We start from the raw sequence: 14,336 nt of genomic DNA on the forward strand, positions 1-14,336 counted from the left end.
ATAAATGCGTTGTTGTCGGTCCATAGGTTCATCTAGTGCGCGATAGTACTCGAACTCCATCACATCAAAGGGATCCGGCCGGCGGGGTAACCGCGGTATCCTCAACTCTGGGATGGGACTAGAGCTACCCCTAACTCCTTCATCATCCCGTTCGAGGTCTTTTGCTCTTATTCTATGGTGCTTTCGTCTACAAGCATCATCGAGCTTCAGTTGCCTTCGATCTCTATGAGATCTATCATCACTGCAACTTTCATCTTCTTTATGTCTTCTCGCTACCAAATCATCAGATAAGCTAATCAGCCATCTCGATAGGCATGTCAGTCTGTCACGTTAGTCAGACAAATCATTCTGCCATATCGGTTTTTGAGTTGTTATGTCAACTCCTAATCTGTTGCATCAGCTTTTGAGCTACTACTCCAGCTCTTCATCTAGTATGTCAGTTTTTTGGTACATTCGCAATCTAGTTTTCAAACTCAAGTTAGCACGTATAGTACCATCTTTAGTTTGAGGTGGGATGCTAGAATAATTTTAAGGATCACGTAATAATTTGTATCATTAATAATATTTTTCTTTATCAGCGTGGTTTGTTGCAACCTTTATTAGTTTTCTTTGTTAGCATAATCCTATTAGAGTAATTTTAGGGATCACATAACAATCTATATCACTTATAATATTTTTCATTGTTAGTGAGATCCTATATCAGCCTATATTATTTTTCATGTATGGAGTATGTACATAATTATATATAACTAGTGAGATGTACTGAATATGAAGGGAATAGAGAAATAAAATTATTTTCTATCTTTTTTTTTCTTCTGTTCTCCAAATATTTCAACACTTTTTACTTGATTATTTCAAATATTCCAAAAAAATGAGATCCTGTATCAGCCTATATTATTTTTCATGTATGGAGTATGTACATAATTATATATAACTAGTGAGATGTACTGAATATGAAGGAAATAGAGAAATAAAATTATTTTCTATCTTTTTTTTCTTTTGTTTTCCAAATATTTCAACACTTTTTAGTCGATTATTTCAAATATTCCAAAAAAAAACACGTCCCCATCCAAATATCAAGCAGCACAAAGAACGTTCTTATCAAAATAAGCAGCACGACGAACATAACAGAAATTTAATTAAGCTATGAAACCGTACAAAGGTACAACCAATTATTCCTTCGACAACGGTATTATTGATGAAGAATCTAAAAACACATTCAAGAAATCATATGGAATACATTGACTGGTTCGATTACATATCGAACACTTATTCATCCAGGAGACCGTTGCTTCTACGTACAGTTTTTTATCGGCATAACATTCTATCTCAAGGTCCGATGGCAGATCCGTCAAGGGCTACGGGGACAAGATCTCCCTTTCGCAGGAGCAAATGCGAAAGCCCCCGCAGTGTGGAGTGCTCGTTGGCCAGAACCCAGCTTTATGATCCTCTCAAACTTTAGGGGAGCCCCAGACCTTTGGTCTGCAGGATACACTGGCACATTGCAGTACGATAACGGCGACGATCCGGGGAATACTCGGCACTTGTACGCTCCATAGTTCGTCACCTCGTTTGTTTGGATCAAGAAATAGCCATTTTTATCTGTTGTTCCCTTCACTGTCACGCCAGGTCCGCTACTATTGCAACGTAACCATGCAACAGCACCTATATATGCCAACAAGGGAAAAATGAGAATAGATGAACGCTTGTGATCAAAAGAGAGACTCGTGCCTACTTGAGGTTGAAGGTTAGGAGGAGGTGGAGGCATGGAGCAAACCAGGAAGAGGAGAGGCATCCATGGACTCAACGTAGCCGGGGAGCTTGCATGACCTGCAGTAGATGACGCCTTCCACAGCGATGGGCAGGCGTGGAGGGGTGGTTGCTTTCGCCGTGTCAACGCCCTCGGCATGAGAAAGGAGAGAGCCCAGAAGGACGACCAGAAGAGGAAGAGAGAGAACTAGAATCCAGTTTCGTGCCATCTTAGCCTTCGCTGCCTCCCAATGAAGTCAAAAGAAAAAAAGTGAGAGGTGCGTTGAAATAGGTTGGTCTGTGAGAGGTCATTTATAGCCGGCCCTTGCACCATTGCCGCTGGTTCGAACTGATAAAAATGGTCTCATATAGTGTGCCATGCTGAGAGTGCATGCATGAATACAGTGTCCCCATTGAAATGGTGTCACAAACTGTAGGCGTGGAAATCCCGAGGTTTTGCTATGTTGCTTGTATACGTAGACCATGGTGCTACTTACGGGGTTCGGGCCAGGGCTTGGGCTTTGTCCCGGAGGGGCCCCTGTGGGACGTGGGTGCACACGGATTTAGCCACGGATTTTACTATTCATTTTATTATAGAGGGGAAAAATTCCATCTTCTGGTGGAGAGGACCGCGGCTACTATTAATATTCGTAACGGCATGGCAGCGTATATTAGATTTAATAGTAAAACAAACGGCCCAAGAAGTATTTTATAATTTAGTATTGTAGGGTGCCTCAGATCGGCGGTTTTGCTCCAAAACAAGCAGATGTCAGCTAAGTTCCTTTCAGACGACACAGGACCATATATAGGTTTATGCAATTTAATGCAATTCTACATAATCTGATCGATGGATGAATAATTTAATGAGATTTAAATATCAGTCAAATATGGTCGGGATGTACTGCAATATATCCAATGAAAGAGAAGAGCACAATAAGCTAGGCAATATACTAGTTCTTGAATTTATATTTATATTAATATTCGTACTTTTAATATCTGATTTATATTTATATTCGTTCAAAACAAATATAGATATAAATTTTTATATTTAATTAATATCCGCATTCATATTTGTATTTGTCAAACAAAATAAATATAGATATGGATATATTTATATTCGATCTAGTTTCAGCACCACGTAGCATACATTCTAAAACATTTTCTTTTCTAAATTGTTTAGAACCTAGCTCTTCTAAATCTCTGTTCTCTCATCTAAAGCAGGAGCCATCGGATTTATATCCTACAGCTTATATCACTTTTAGAATTACATTATTATATTTTAAAAATTATACCTATCTGTACTCTCAGAGACCTAACAGTTTAACAAGTCTTCTCTAGCCAACTTCATCCATTTTCAGGGTCAATTGACTCGTATCGAACCCACAAGCCCAACGAGTCATGCTAGTCCAGGATGGATTGGGTTGAATAAATGGATGCAGATTAGAATTGCCACCTACATGTGCACAAATATAGATTTTCAATGTCTCAGCTTACTTGCGAGAGCCTTAATGGTGGCTCAACAAGCTCGTAATTGCTTTGATGTTGCTTTTCTTTTGTTCACCTTCTTTGATAGGACCAACAAGAAAACTCACCTAAAAAATACATTGCCATGGGTTAGGAGCGGTAAAAATCAAGTGCTAAATATGGCACCCAAGTCAATAGGGATCATCAACTTCCAAAACTTCGTATCTGGACATGATTAGCTACCTAATTAGCAACATTTGTTGCTTCCTCGTGTGATAAGGTTGAGAGCCGATTGCTTGATACCTGACAGCCCTAGCTCCAGCACAACTGCCATGAGAAGTCACTGAGCCATGAGTGATTTTAAATAACTCTTTGTTATATTGGTTCCAGGGATCCCATATAGGGTCCATTAGAGGAGGTCTTGCCATACAATGGACAATAAAATTCTTCTTTAGTGCACTCTTTCCCACCTGCAAAACACAAGCTACTACGTTATTTTATCCGAATACACGCTATTCTATATCAATGCGAACTGATATCCGAATATTTTATCCATTCTCAAATGGAACAAAATAATTTTAACCCATACTGAATAGGGATGCTTTTGGTCATAAGTTTAAAAATTAAAAATTATTCAGTTTTTTTATAATTTTGTTTATGATTTTTATTATTTTTCCAATCCAAAATCGAATCGAACATCAAACTAAAATCTATCCCAAAACTAAACATATACGATATTTAATAATCATAATAACTTTATATTTAGTTTGAATTCAAATTATTAACTTCATAAGAATAGCCATCAGATAATCTCAACCCACTATCCTTCCAATCTGGACCATCTATTTGATAAATTATTAATTGAGCTTGTTTTTTTAATCAAAATTCACTTGTATTTGAAAATTTATCATTATTTTTTTTTGATATAGTTGGACTTATTTTTAACTTAGATTATTATATTTGTTGGATAGTTGTATTATTATTTTTGAATTATTAAATTGTTGGATGGTTGTGCTATTATTATTATCAGATATATTTATTAGATGAGTTGGTATTAATTATATTATGAAATTATGGATAATATCTATAATTTGATTATTTATATATGAAAATTTTGAAATAAGCAAATAAATAAATGATTTTCAGTATTTTTTTTGGATGGATTTTATAATTTTTTTAATTCACAAATTGTTGAACTGCTGCTGCTGCTGCTTTTTCTTCTTATTTCTTTTTCTTCTTCTTCTTCTTAGGCAAAAGGGAAGAGGGGGTGAGGATAACCTCACCCGCATAGCAACCCCCACTAGACCCCCACCAACGTAGCAGCTCCATCCACGTGTGAGTACGTCACACTAGCACCACCTAAGTACCGGCAGACCAGATGACGACTTCACCGGGTAAATCGAGCATGGGGCATCCGGTACCCACATTTAATCGATGCCCGCGCGTTTCGAACTTAGGCCACTCCGATAAAATTTTAGCTCCACTCTAACCGTGCTACCACCTCGGTGGTTCAGCTTCTATTTCGGTTTTAGAGAGTTGCAGTAGATTTCAATTTTAGTTTCTATTTTTACGTTAACTGTACGGCACTGCTATCATGTCACCCTCACCATCTTGGACGATGGTGGGCCAAGCAGATCACCCAAGTGGACCATTGCCCAACCACGAGGTGGTTTTAGTAAAAAAGCCAAATCTGGAGGTTGCTAGCCCAATATGATCCAAATTGCCTCCCAAAGTTGCTATCCAAATTAAGATAGGAACCAGGAACCTCATGAGAAAATGAGTGTTATCCTCTATATTGCTACAACAAAATTGCTTAGGATCATCCTAACAACATGAGCACCAAAAGTATCCTGCTGTCAATTAACAATGAGATCATGGACATTCAGAGCAAGGGCTTTGGATCTAACAACAGTGACTTGAGATTGTCTCTTGGACCTGAATCGGAGAAGGTTAGCATGGATTGGTGCAACGGCTGTGACTAGATAGGCCCCACATAAGATGTTGCTGTATGTATGGATTGCAAAGGTTCGGGAGAGTTATATGTTCATGCACCGAAGGTTCTAGTTGTTTGAAAGTAATTATAGTCCAGCGGTAAAAGTTCATGAACCTCACGACCTCTATCTATAAAGCTGAATATAGTATCAATAACAATTGTCCTCTTCTTGCCTATTGATGCCTTTATACTTCTATTTACTAATCCATATGTTGTCCCTTTTTGGATTCCAGCCTTGGGGCTTAACATGAGCATGAGAGGGGGTGCAGAGGAATGAGTTTGGATCCTCTCCAGACCGGGGTTGGACTGGATAGTCCAGTCTACCAATCATAGGTGTATATGTATGGCATGACAGCTATAATTGAATGAGCCTCGTGTAGCATATTGCAATGGCCCATTCGTTTTGGGCTAGTGGGCCGGCAAGAAGAGGCCAGGCCCACTAGTATTCAAACGTGAGTCTGTTACTCATGATGGGAAGAAGAATCCGTTCCTCTCCGATTCCGCCGAGCTCCGAGAATCCGGAACTGATTCAATCACCAGCGGATAAGACCGGAATTCGGTCTATTTAAGGCCTCCTCCTTCGAGCTCCATCGACGAACACTTGAGACAACACCGCAAATTTCAAGTTTTCTATTCGAATCTCTTCCCTCGATCTTCGTCGAAGAAGCTGTCAGACCACCTCGCTAGATTGAAGTAAGTGTTTAACGTCTTCTTATCTATCTTTTCTGGTCTTCTAGCCATTGTTCATGTTGATTTGAGCCGGCAAATCGCCAGAATTTTATCTAAAACAGGAGTGCCCTGTTTCAGTCTCTTTCTCCAGTGCTCATCGTCGTCGGCCATTAGATTTGGCCGAGCTTCACCGAGCCCTATAGCAGAAGAAGATGCCACCGAGGCAGGACAGGGCGCTGCCCCTCTTCCCTTGCTCGATTTTGTACACGATTGGAGCACAACTACTTGTGATTCAAATTAAAATAAGCTAATAGACCCCTATTGAAATTGTTATAGCTCAGACGCTCACAAATTAGTCCTAGCAATCACATCCTCCCTTTATGTAGCAACCAAAGATGCGGGATTCATTTCTTCGGCAACGCATTCTCAAAAGGTCTAAGACAGTGATAACTATAGCATAGTTCAACTTCCCTTCCTATATTTCCCAAAATTCATATAATGGGAACTAAAAATGAAAAATATGAAGATAAAAATCTCACACTACAAGATTGCATGATCGTAGTGTTGCAATACTTTCATCTCTGCCCTATGGCATCAAGCCACATATCAAGAATTCATGATTTGAGAAATTACATATTTTCAAAATTCGGAATTCAAGATTTTTTAAATTATAGATTCTTAATATATGGTTTGATATGAAGCTGAGACGAAGATATTGCTAATAGTAACTTATTAGTTTCTCCATTGTTAGCAACTTGCACTAGATTTGGTACTAAGCCCATTAGTAGAACAAGTTGTAAATCAGCTGTTTGCTCCATATTCCATTCTTTTGGCTCACGCTAGAAACTCTCAACAAAATGTTTAAATTAATCAAAACATCAGCACGGTAATCAGAACCCTAGGAACATATTGGAAACTTAACAAGAGAAAGGTTGATTAAGGGTAACTGAGCTGTTAGTCCTTAATTATAACAATGCAGCAGCCACTTGGACTAAAATGTTCATAGCACATACGAAGAAGAACTGCAATGACGCTAAAAACTCTCTTAATTCACATACTAGGCTGTGGGACGCCGCATCTCAAAAGGCTTGGAGCCCCCCCTTGGACATCAAGGGTGGTGGGGACACGAGGCAGCTCTAGCCGGGCCCACCTTGAAGAAGCCTGCGGTGTAGAGGGCTCGTTGAGCGGACCCCATCGAAATGTTTCTCTCGAATTTGAGAGGAAATCCCCTCCATTTGCCTTGTCCTGGCACATCGCAGCCCGGCAACGGCGACTTCGCCAAGAAAAGCCTGCATGCAGGGATCATAGAGCTCGAGACCTTGGTCGTTCGGATCAGAAAATATCCTCTAACATCCGTAATTCCCCTCATCAATACCCTCTGCTTGCCATCGTAGCACAGCAACTTGGCCACCGCACCTGCAACAGCATAAATAAATAAATAATAATAATAATAATGGAGAGGAAGAGGAAAGTGAATGGAAATCATACAAGGCGTTTTATACTGGTACGAATAAAGATATTAAAACATTCATAGTGTCACTCTTTTTTTTTTTTTGGAATAATACTTTGAGACGCAAATATTTTTTTTCTGCCGTTGCTACAAATCTAATACAAGCATTAATTATTATGACTTGAAGGTGTCAAGCCTCTTCATCGAATTAATCCAAATCCTGTCTCAACAAGGTCTACGGGGAAGAATGTATTGTTGTAGATGGGCTATGTTTAAAGAAAAAATTTTAGTAAGAACAAACCAGGGAGAGGTGAAGCTTTCAGAGACTCGAGATAGCCTGGGAGTTGGCACTTGCAGTAGATAACACCCTCTACTGCGACACCGCAGTACTTAGGTAGCATCCCGGGGAGCTGGCGTAGCCTGCTGCTGGGGTCAACAGAGCCATTGGTTGGCAAAGAGAGAGAGGCTAGAAAGATCACTGCAAATATCAGACGTGCTACGAAGCTCTTATAGCCAACCATCTTCCTTGTTACCCTGACGGCACCTCAGAGTACTCTTCTACTACAAAGCAAAGCCAAGCAAAAGATATGAGGCAGGGAAAGAGTCTCTTACTTAGCATTATTTATGCTGAGCTCTAGCCAGGATTCTCGGCGGTGTGGTCTCGTCCTGGTCCAGACGCTGTCACCAACTCTGCTATCCAAGACGTGGGCAACGATATTATACTAATATCATAAGATTTTTAGATAGACGTCGGTGTTCGGGTTTTGGACGGGTCAATTGCTTAACAAAGAGAGGGCAAGTGACTGCATAAAGTGAGTGCGTGCATGGACTGTGTGGTGGAGACGGCAAGGTGTCATAATATGATAAAAAAAGCCATGCTCTGCGATCTATACAAGCTGGAAGCAGGATTTATTCCGTATGCTGTACTTTGGCGGATTGCATGTGTACTTGAATTAATTTCTGTATGCTTCGTTTTCCAGAGTAGCATCAAGATACCATGTGATCTAAATTTCCGGTCACATATTTGAATCCTGTTGGCATTAATCTCTTTTTTAGGCCCAGTGTATTTGCAACAAGCAAGTTCAGGCTTACAATTAATGGGAGGTATTTGCAAGCTTTTCCTTTCTAGGTAGAAAGTATACCAAAGCATTAACTGGCCTCTTGCAGGGAGTTATCAAACAGCCATAGCAAGGAGGAGGAGAGGCTGAGGAGGGGCAGGAACAAACTAGGGAGAGGAGAATGAACCGCTGTTCTAGGAGGGCGTATGCCATGCTTTCTCTCACAGCCCGGGAGCTTGCATCTCCATAGGACAAAACCTAGTACGGATACATCATAAGTTGATGCCGGCGGCTCAGGTTGTGGCGTCGAGCCTGCTGGGGCTAAATTTTCATTAGGACTCTTGGCAGGGGAAGGAAGAGAGCCCAGAAAAAGCACCAGAAGATGAAAACCGACCACCAAACACTTCAACCCCGCCATCCCTCTCTTCTCGCAATACAAACACGTAAAAACTGCTGCCGTGACCGCCAGCATTGAGCCATGACACGTATTTATAGAGGTCGCTTGCCAGATTCTCGGCGGTTTAGTTCGATCAAATTCTAAGTGGTGCCGGAAACTGCGCTCATTTGTTGCATCAATTTACTTTAAGAAATACGTTCTTTATTTTATCTTGGTCGAGAAATAAAATAGACTCGTAAACATAAAAAGCATGGATATATTTGCTAACTCACATATTTTTTTTAAAAAAAAATCATTTAGAGGATCGGAGCCATCCATGCATCACTTTCATTAGCAGGTTCCATGTCTAATGCTTTAAATTCTTAACTGCATTAGTTAGCCTAAAATGGTTGTGAGGCATGGGAGTACATTAGGTTAGCTAAGTAATGAAAACTTTTGTTTCTACTTCTTTGGAAACAAAGATGTTTACACGAGGACTTCCGCCTTCTTTACGGACATCCATTTCTTTGGTTTCTTTTTAGTTTTTAAATATTTTACGTAGAAATTCTTGTGGATGTATTTACTCAATGATAATATAAATATCTGTTTTTACCAAAAAAAAAAAATTGTTCCTGCTACCACAATAGACGACAAAATGGCACTGAAAAAAAAACATGTTACCTAAAAAATAAAAAATATAATATACTTAAAAAGAAAATATAGCAAGAATGTTATTATTTTCAATAAACATGGCAAAAAATTGGTCCAACCTGAAAAAGCTGACCCAATCCAAGTGATTGCCTCGCCTTGCTCCCAGGGCCAGCCCGAGCCTTAAGCGGTCGAGGCGGTCGCCTAAGGCCTCGAGCCAATGGAAGGCCTTCAAGAGGCGAAGAAGCAAAAAGATTGAGAGAGGGAGAGAGAGAGAAAAATTTCTGTGCCTGATCGTGACCAAAAGAAAGCAAAAGCTCCATATAAAACGAGAACTGGAGCTAGCTACGAGTCTTCCCCCTTGATGGAAGGGCGGTGGAGAGTTTCCTGGCCTGCAGAGGGACAATTTGGGAAGTTAGGGACAGTAGTTTTGTTTTGGGTGGGGACGATCTTTTCCTATTCGGCTCTTGCTTGGCATGGTAAACAGTATTGTTAAGCATTATCTCAATTATTTAATCAGTTTCATGCTTTTTTTTTTAGAGAAATTATTTTTATATGTTTTTATTTAAGAATTATATTAAATTAAAAAGATTTTTTTTCTATTAAATTCATATATCTTTGTTGAAATAGTGTACTTGATAGCTATCTATTCTCATATCATTTTTTTAAATATTTTATATTTATTAAATTTTTTTATTATTAAAAAAAATGCCTCATTCAGCTCCTAAATGTATTGGCCTCTGCTTGCTCCCAACCTTATATCAGGCTAGGTATTTCCATTCTAGAATCTAAACCCCGATAGAAAACTTTTGGCGTGCATCCATCGTACGAGGAAGCGATGGAACTCTACATGCGTGCACATACAGTTGGCGATTCTAAACCGGATTCGTCCACCTAACCCAATCCAGCATGGGCTGCCGCGACTTATCATTGGGCGCGTCTCAGATATGGGACAACTGACCTTGACCTGCCAATGGATGAAATTTGGTTTGAGTCAAAACACCTTAACATGTCAGGCCACCAGGGCATAAGTAGATATTAATTTCTAAATATAGTAATATAATTTTAGGAGTGATATAAGTCATAGGATATTAATCCGTTGGATCGTGTGCTTTAGATGAGAGAAAAGAGATTGGGAAGAGGTGGGTTCTAAACAATTCAAAGGAGAACGCTTTAGGATGTGCTTTATATTTTAAAATTTAAGTTCATACATATTGCATTCATCTTTTTTTTCTGATAAAAAAAAAAGGAAGGGAGGCCCAGTGACTGGTTTAGGCTTTTTGGGAGTACACAACCTAAGAATTGTTTCCTATCCAATTAGAAGAACAGCTGGCTCTGATGCTATACTGAACTCGAGCACAAAAACTAGGGCTAGCGTGTCAAAGCGTCCATGAGTGTATAAGACCAAATAGTTTTTAGGATTTTTTGTATAGATATCCTTCAAAATATTTAAATTTACGTGAATACCCTCTTAAAATATATATATATATATATATATATATCAGTTCAAGTTCCTTTCTCTCGAGATCGGATTGGAGAGGATTAGTGTACTAATTGTAGCCATCTTGTATGGCATGACTGCCATGATCGAGTCAGGGGCGGCTCAATACATTCTGGGGTCTAAGGCGAATCCAATGAACGAGGCTACTTTTTTTTAATAATAATTTTTTTTTAATAAATATAAAATACTTAAAAAATATATATATAAATAGATAGCTATCAAGTACACTATTTCAACAAAGATACATGAATCTAACAGAAATAGACAAGAAGCTTTTTCAATTTAATATAATTCTTGAATGGAAGCAAATAAAAGTAATTACTCCAAATGAAGGGCCATGAAACTAATTAAATAACTGAGATAATGCTTGGCAATACTGTTTACCATGTCAAGCAAGAGCCGAATAGGAAAAGGTCATCCCATGGCACTTCATGGTCAAGGTAAAGAAAAGAATTTGTCCATAAAGGAACCTCTCTATAAGAGAAAGTATGGTCATTATGGGAAATTCACTCCATCTAATTAATAAAAGTCCCATCCCACCATCTCCCCTTCAAGTGAGTACCCAAGCGGCAACTGCAACATCACAGCACAGCAGCCATTCAACCCCCTCCCTCCTTTTCTCTCTCTACCACCCAAGAGGGGAGAAGAAATCGAGAGGAGAAAACTAAAAGAATCTCCACCCTCCAAGAAGTCCATCTCCAATCCCCCTATCTTTCTTCCGGATGGCCCAGCTGGATCAGGAGTAATGTGAGGGAAGGAAAACCAAGACCAAAACCAAAAAAGAGAAGGGAAGAAAGATAAGAGTGGCTTCAGGCGTCTATCAAGCCAACCAAATCCCTCCTCTCTCTCTCTCTCTCCCCACCCAAAACAAAACTATCGTCCCCAACTTCCCAAATTGCCCCTCTGCAGGCCAGGAAACTCTCCATCCCCCTTCCATCAAGAGGGAAGACTCGTAGCCAGCTCCAGATCTTAGTTTTATATGGGGCCTTTGCTTTCTTTTGGTCAGCAGCCTCCCAGGGGCCTTCCATTGGCCCGGGGCCTTAGGCGACCGCCTCAGTCGCCTAGGGCTCGGGCCGGCTCTGGATCGAGCGGGCCCCTTGATATGTTGTCCACGCGTTGTTGGGGCTCCTTCAATCATAGCTATCATGCCATACACATGCACCTGTGATTGGTAGTCTGGCTCTCTCGAGGCCAACCCTGGTTTGGGGAGGATATGAACTCATTCCCCCACACCCGATCTCAAGTACAAATAAAGCGCGAGGGATGAAACCTAGGAAGGGACAACATGTGGATCAGTAAATAAAAGTATGAAGGCATCATTAGGCAAGAGGGGCAATTGGCATTGATGCTATATTAATCTTTATGGTGTCACGCTTCGAACCCAGAGTGTAACAAACATCGCATACTTGTATGGCGGACTATACAAGCATACAAGGCTGTAGTCATTTTAAAAAAAAAATAATTTCTGAAAATTTACTTAATCAAGAACTTATCCAAATAATTCTTATAATAATTCCACAGTGACATAAGTTAATATTTGCTAACTATTAATATAAATCAAATAAATTACTCTAATTAATCTAACTAAAACTCTAATAATTAAAAGTATTTTCAAAAGATCTAGCGTACTTATCATGTTTCGAGCAATCATGCATCTGAATCTGAAAAAAAAAAGAAAAAAATATAATAATGAGGTACACTAGTCCAGTAAGTAACGTAACACCCCAAAGTAGGGTCTAAGCATGCAAAAGAATAAGTTAAAGAGCAAGATATTAACTAAAAAATAAATCAATTCTCGAATAATATATATCTCTTTTTAAAATATACTATTATTTTTATAAACTAATACTAAAAATCTAATAAAAGGCTATGATCACGTACCCCAGTGGCATGGATCGCACAAAGTGCCAAACATCACTATTTTTGACTATCTGTAGTATGGTGTCTAAATACCACTATTCTAATCACTAGTGGTGTAGTGTCGAAATTAGTTTCTCAAATTATAAGTCGACAGGATCAACGAATAATCCTCATTGATGGGTTCAGATAATAACCATGCTAAGAATACATACATATAAAATATTCTTTTCATAATTTGTCCAGTCATATTTTTTAGATTTCATAACATAACACATAACATATTTTAAAATAATTACTATCATAACATTAACATGCCTGACCCGTTTAATTAAGTATAAAATAGATATTATAATCAAATTTAATCAAATTATTATTATTTTACTAAACATTCAGAAAACATGTTTTGAAGTATTAGGTTACTTACCTCTTCTCTCTTTAAAAATTTTACTCCAGTTAGACGAGTCAAGATTACCTATTTTAATATCATTAAAATATCATTAATTTTATGACTATCTTAGAAGCTAAACAAAGTTAAAAATTAAGATACTATTGGGGATACGACCTCATGCCCAAATCAGGATGAATAAAAGGTAATGTCAATTAGGCAGCGATGCCCGACTGCATGGGTTAGCCTGAACAAGGTGAACTAAATTGATCAAAATTGGGCATGATTTAAGTGACTCAATGAAAGTCAATGATGACTAAATTCCAAAAAGATATGATAATGCCGAGGTAACAGGCTAGCCTACCGCCCGGATAATGGGGTGGTTTAGGGCCTGAGTGTTGGAATTTGTATCCTAAATGTCAATCGTCAGCATATTGATGATTGAATTTTGTAAATGAATTGACAAATTAATAAAGTATTATTCGGTATTATTCATCATTTCATCTTCAAATGAACTCTTATATGATGAAGTCCTTAGGACTTATGTTATGATAAAGAAGGATTTATCTTTGAGTCCTTAAACTTGTTCGCGACCAAATGATATGTTGTTACTATGAGGGTAGCATTATCGAGATTAGGTCGTTGTGTGACATATACGTTGGTTGTCCTCTTAACCAAGGAGTGTGGAGACACTGGTATGTCATACAGGTGAAGTGCAGAAGTGCATTTCACTGAACGTGACCAATTTCGAAACACTCTACTATCGAGAGATGTTCCGAGTGGATATAGGTATAAGTTTGGCCCTCTGACCTGAGACCGCAACCTGTGACTAGCAAACACTCACTGTACTTTGGTACCAGACTACCTGGATTTCTAATTCAGTGACGGAAGGTCACTGGGTGCAGTCAGGTACTTGCGTAGTCAGTTATGAGTCAAGATGGAATTGATCCCTCCTGAAAATAGGAGATAATGTCTTGTGATTAATTTAGCAAAACCTTGGCCAGGGTAATCCCAGTGAGGAGTCACGGGATATCTAAAGTTAATCACATAATGGATGTACTAATTATAGGGTTGACAGTGAGCTCTAAGTCATCCTGGCATTAGGAGTCAAAGGGATTGAATTATACAGTAACCATAGTCCAGGACTTTAGAATATTTGCTTCGCATATATTCGGCCTATCCG

General features: G+C 39.0%; 1 protein-coding gene across 1 annotated transcript; it reads right to left on the reverse strand.

Annotated features, from left to right (window-relative positions):
* Positions 1 to 6,782: 6,782 nt before the first annotated feature.
* On the reverse strand, positions 6,783 to 7,925 carry LOC108511871 (non-classical arabinogalactan protein 30-like). The gene is made up of 2 exons (XM_017846663.5): positions 7,627 to 7,925; positions 6,783 to 7,291 (listed from the first exon to the last, which is right to left on the reverse strand). The coding sequence occupies exons 1-2, from the start codon at positions 7,844 to 7,846 to the stop codon at positions 6,984 to 6,986; spliced, it is 528 nt and encodes a 175-aa protein (XP_017702152.2). The 5' UTR covers positions 7,847 to 7,925; the 3' UTR covers positions 6,783 to 6,983.
* Between the last annotated feature and the right edge of the window lie 6,411 nt (positions 7,926 to 14,336).

Source organism: Phoenix dactylifera, chromosome 1 (genome assembly GCF_051530095.1).
Source record: "Phoenix dactylifera cultivar Ajwa chromosome 1, Ajwa_hap1_PhDact_Kaust_v1.1, whole genome shotgun sequence".
NCBI lineage: Eukaryota > Viridiplantae > Streptophyta > Magnoliopsida > Arecales > Arecaceae > Phoenix > Phoenix dactylifera.

Excerpts from the sequence above, each read along its gene's own strand:
- LOC108511871 (XM_017846663.5), bottom strand. The coding sequence starts at position 7,846 with ATGGTTGGCTATAAGAGCTTCGTAGCACGTCTGATATTTGCAGTGATC. Across the intron at positions 7,292-7,626 it reads GAAAGCTTCACCTCTCCCTG|GTGCGGTGGCCAAGTTGCTG; the intron begins GTTTGTTCTTAC and ends ATGCTGTTGCAG.